The 4217-nt window shown below is 42.7% G+C and overlaps 1 protein-coding gene across 1 annotated transcript in view; it reads left to right on the top strand.

The window, feature by feature from the left end:
• Positions 1 to 2216: 2216 nt before the first annotated feature.
• The window catches only part of LOC107697573 (immunoglobulin superfamily DCC subclass member 3-like), a 35271-nt gene continuing 33270 nt past the window's right edge, over positions 2217 to 4217 (top strand). Inside the window, exon 1 of the mRNA XM_016498372.1 lies at positions 2217 to 2349. Within this exon, the coding sequence (XP_016353858.1) occupies positions 2217 to 2349 (133 nt within the window). The remainder of the gene's footprint in view (positions 2350 to 4217) is intronic.

Raw genomic sequence — 4217 nt, 5'->3', positions numbered from 1 at the left:
TCGAAAGCTGAAGACATCAATGCAAAGGATAGGTATTCTTAACCGTGATATTGCTCAGCCCTCGGTAGTCAAGGTCACAGAGAGTGATCCTTCTTCCCCAGAAAAAAGAACCCTGCCCCAGCAGGTGAAGAAGAGTGGCGGATGATCCCAGCTGCTAGAGAATCAGAAATATATTTCTCCATGGCCTCCCTCTCATGGGCTGAAAGAGAGTATACCTTACCCTTAGGTGGAGACATATCTGTCAATAAATCTATGGCACAGTCATAGGGACAATGCAGAGGAAGAGAAGCAGCCGGGGACTTACTGAACACTTCTTTCAGGTCGAGATACTCCTCCAGCACGTTAGACAGGTTTACCGGCTCCCCCCGTAACACAGAACAAGACACAGACGAATGGGCAAACATGAGACAAGAGGAATAACAATTCTTGCTCCAAGCAGAGGCCTAGACTACCCTAGATTTGTGACAAACCAGCCAGGGATGACCCAACGCAACAGGAGTGAGAGGGGAGTCTGTAAGCAGGAATCTGATTTTTTCAGAGTGATTCCCTGAAGTGATAAGGGTGACAAGATCAGTGCTGTGCGTGATTGAAATTTTGTCCTTTAAAGAACAGAAAGGCAGTTGGAGATGCCTGGCAGGAGTAGACGCTGGATGCCCATTGCAGTGTGACTGGTAGGAGAGTAGAAGTGGAGGATTTTTCCATAGACAGTGCACCCGACAGTAACCTCAGTTCTACTGCCGGGCTTGGGCTTTTACTGGGCAATTGGCCGCAATATGGCCCGCTGCGCCACATTAAGACACAGTCCCTTCGCTCTCCTGCGATCCTTCTCCTCCCGGGACAGCAGAGCTCTGCCCACCTGCATGGGTTCAGGATTGAAGGTTGACCGTATTGACACAGGTGGCTGAGCACTCGGACGTTTAATGCCGAGTTCACACTGCACGATTTTAGCCCAATTTTTCACTCGCCAACAGGTTTTGCGAAATCGCAGACAAATGCCCGAAATCGGAGGTGAATCGGTGCTCGTTCACGCGAGTGACAATCATGCAGTGTGAATGATCAAAGACGCGATCTGAGGGAATCGCCGACACCCGTGAAATGTTTGGCATGCTAAATATCTGGAGCTGTCGGCGATTCACGATCAGGCTGTGTGCAATGATTTCTGACTGAAAACTACATCGGGCGATTCACGATCATGCTGTGTGAAATTAGTTCTGACTGAAAAACACATCGGCGATGACCTACAGCCAATGAGAGACCAAGATACAGGGGAGCAGGAAGTTCGGGGAGGAGTTCTATGAAAAGTAGATTGCGACCAGTGTTGCCAAATCCGCGATTGCGATCCAGTTGTTTTTTATGTCAGCAGGTTGAAGCGACCCCAATAACGTAATATTTAGGCCCTGGAATGTGAATTGTACCAGGAGAACCCCGCCAAAAAAATTTTGTATTTTACCCCCGAACGCGATTTTTACTGGGGGACCTCCTCGAAAGCAATTGGGCTATTTTCAGGCAAGTTTTGAGTAGTAATTGGGCTGGTTTTGTAACGAAAACCTGGCAACCCTGCACCAGACAGAGCTGTCTGCGATTCTTCCTATTGTGAAGTCATGCAGTGTGTAACCTGCTGTCTCGTTCCATCGTGCAGTGTGAACACAGCAACAACTGAATGCTACCCCAGATAGTCGTTCAGTGTGAAACCAACAGTGATGCGACGTCTTTGAAAATCGTACAGTGTGAACTCGGCATAAGAGACTAGAGTCTGCAAGGCTCGCTGGTCCTGATATTGCAGACGGGCATCAACCTGCAAGGCCAACTCGATCAGCCCATCGAGATCGGTGGGTAGTTCCAGCGTGAAGATCTTCTGGATACGGTCAGCCAACCAATGAAGGAACACGTCCCACTGCGCCTCCTCAATCCATCTGCTCTCGGCTGCCAATGTGCGGAACTCGATAGAATAGTCTGTGACAGTGCGATTCCCTTGGCGGAGATCCACCAGTACTTGAGCCGCCTTGCGACCGCGCGATTAAACACGTGTCTCATCTCCTCAGAGAGTGATTTAAACGAAGAGCAGCATGGATGTTGGTTCCCCCAGCACTGCCTGTCCGGATAGTAACGTCATCACCAGAGCTACTTTGGATTTTTGAGGAAGCAGAGATTGGCAGCTGACAGAAATCAAGAGCAAGGTGCAGGAGAAGTAATCCACTGGTAGCGCGGTGACTGCAATGGGCACGAACAATCCAGGACAGGAACAAAGAGGTAATCCAACCGTAAACAACAGCGTACAGTCCAGAGCAGGAGCGAGGAACATCCAGGACAAGACTCCACACAACAACACCAACAATCTGACAACACAGGGTAAGAAGCAAGGCCATTAAATAATGGAGCTGATAAGCCACAGCTGCCACTGATAAGCTCATCAGCAGAGGCACACACACACACACACACACACACACTGAGGGTGGGAGAGAGCTAGCAAACCATGACATATACTCAGAGTCAGTTACCCTGGTAATTTACTCTGTGAACCTAACCTGGAAGGGAGTAGGTTTTCTTCATTAAACCGCAAGTTTCTTGCGGTCTCCTTCCCCTTTTTAAAGTGTAAGCAATGGTTAAATACCTCATTCATTCATTCACGCTGCAAAAATGCTTTTCTTGCTGAGTATTTTGGAATCTAAATTAAGTGTATTTTACTTAAAACAAGACAAATTATTAATGCAAATGGAAACAAGATTATTTTTCTTACCCCATTGGCAGATAATTTGCCAAATAAGAAAAATACACTTAAAAGACTAAATACCTTATGTAATTTTTCTTATGTAGAAAATGCATCTTGATTTAAGAATCTTTAGATATTTTGACTGGAAACAAGAAGATAAAAATACTAAGTAAGAAAAGCATTTTTGCAGTGCAGTGCACATTCATTCATTGCACATATTTCCATCATGCAGACACTCTGAAATTGACAAAAATGGCATATTCCTCTTATACTGGATCCTATAGAAGAGGAGGTTACATTAATTCGCAGGGAGTTACATTTACATCGGGAGAGGATTATTTAGATTTTTTGCCATATCCACATGCATATTTATTTGAGCGGTGTCTCGCTCTCACACTCTTTATGAGAATGTTTGTGTAGGTTTCTGAGCACAAGCCCATCAAAAATGAAGCTGATTACTGTATGGAATGGAAGGATGCCAGATGGAAGGGTAGTTCGAGATATATGCCATAACAACCACCACAACTGTTATATTTATTTGGTCAACTTTATTTCCTACAAATACAAAAGCAACAGTTTTTTTTCCCCTATTTTTTTTTTCTATTTTAATATTCATCCAATACTTGGTATTGTGGCCAACTCCTCTTCTTCTGTTCTTCATTGTTTCGCAAGCCTTCTTGTTGTTGGCTGAGTAGAAGTCAAATATTAATTTCATTACTCTAATTAAGAAATGCAACAGTTTGGATTAGAGAACATTTAATTATGTGAAAAGAGCATTAGATGATGTGGAAAAGCGACTGCACATTGAAACAGACACTGAATGATATTTATTTAATATGTCAAATGTTTGTAAAGTCATGTAGCCTACACCCATGAACCTTTTTAAAGCTTTACCTGATTGAATCAAGTTTTTATACTTCATGTTTAGCTGCTTTTTTGTGCTTTTTTATTTTTTCTTTTGCCTGTGAGATACCATGAAAATTAATATTAGTTCAATAATTGACAGTTCTGCCAGTTTTTTCCTTTGATATTATAACAGTGATTAAGAATTGAAGTTACATATTGACTTGGAAGCAGTGTTGGGGGTAACTCATTACAAGTAATGCGAGTTACGTAATCAGATTACTTTTTTCAAGTAACTAGTAAAGTAACGCATTACTTTTTGAATTTACAAGAAAATATCTGAGTTACTTTTTCAAAAAAGTAATGCCAGTTACTTTGTTTTCCCATTTATTGACTGACAGCTCTCCTGTCCCCATATTGGGAGAAATCGGGAGTACAGAGGCGTTGTGTGCGCTGTGTGAAAATGATGTTACTGTAGTTCTAGACTAAATGTGAATGTGCATTAATTCATCCCACTCACAAAAAACAGATGAATTAAAACAGTGAAATGCAAACTCAGAATATGACGCAAACCTGCAATAATTAAATATGTTAAATAACACAAATGTATCTAATCCCATTTTATTAACCAATGTCTTTGCTGCTGACCTTTGATGATCCAGTT

This window comes from Sinocyclocheilus anshuiensis, unplaced genomic scaffold (assembly GCF_001515605.1).
Source record: "Sinocyclocheilus anshuiensis isolate Anshui unplaced genomic scaffold, SAMN03320099.WGS_v1.1 scaffold1312, whole genome shotgun sequence".
NCBI classification, from domain to species: Eukaryota; Metazoa; Chordata; class Actinopteri; order Cypriniformes; family Cyprinidae; genus Sinocyclocheilus; species Sinocyclocheilus anshuiensis.
This window is presented reverse-complemented; position numbering and strand designations above follow the sequence as displayed.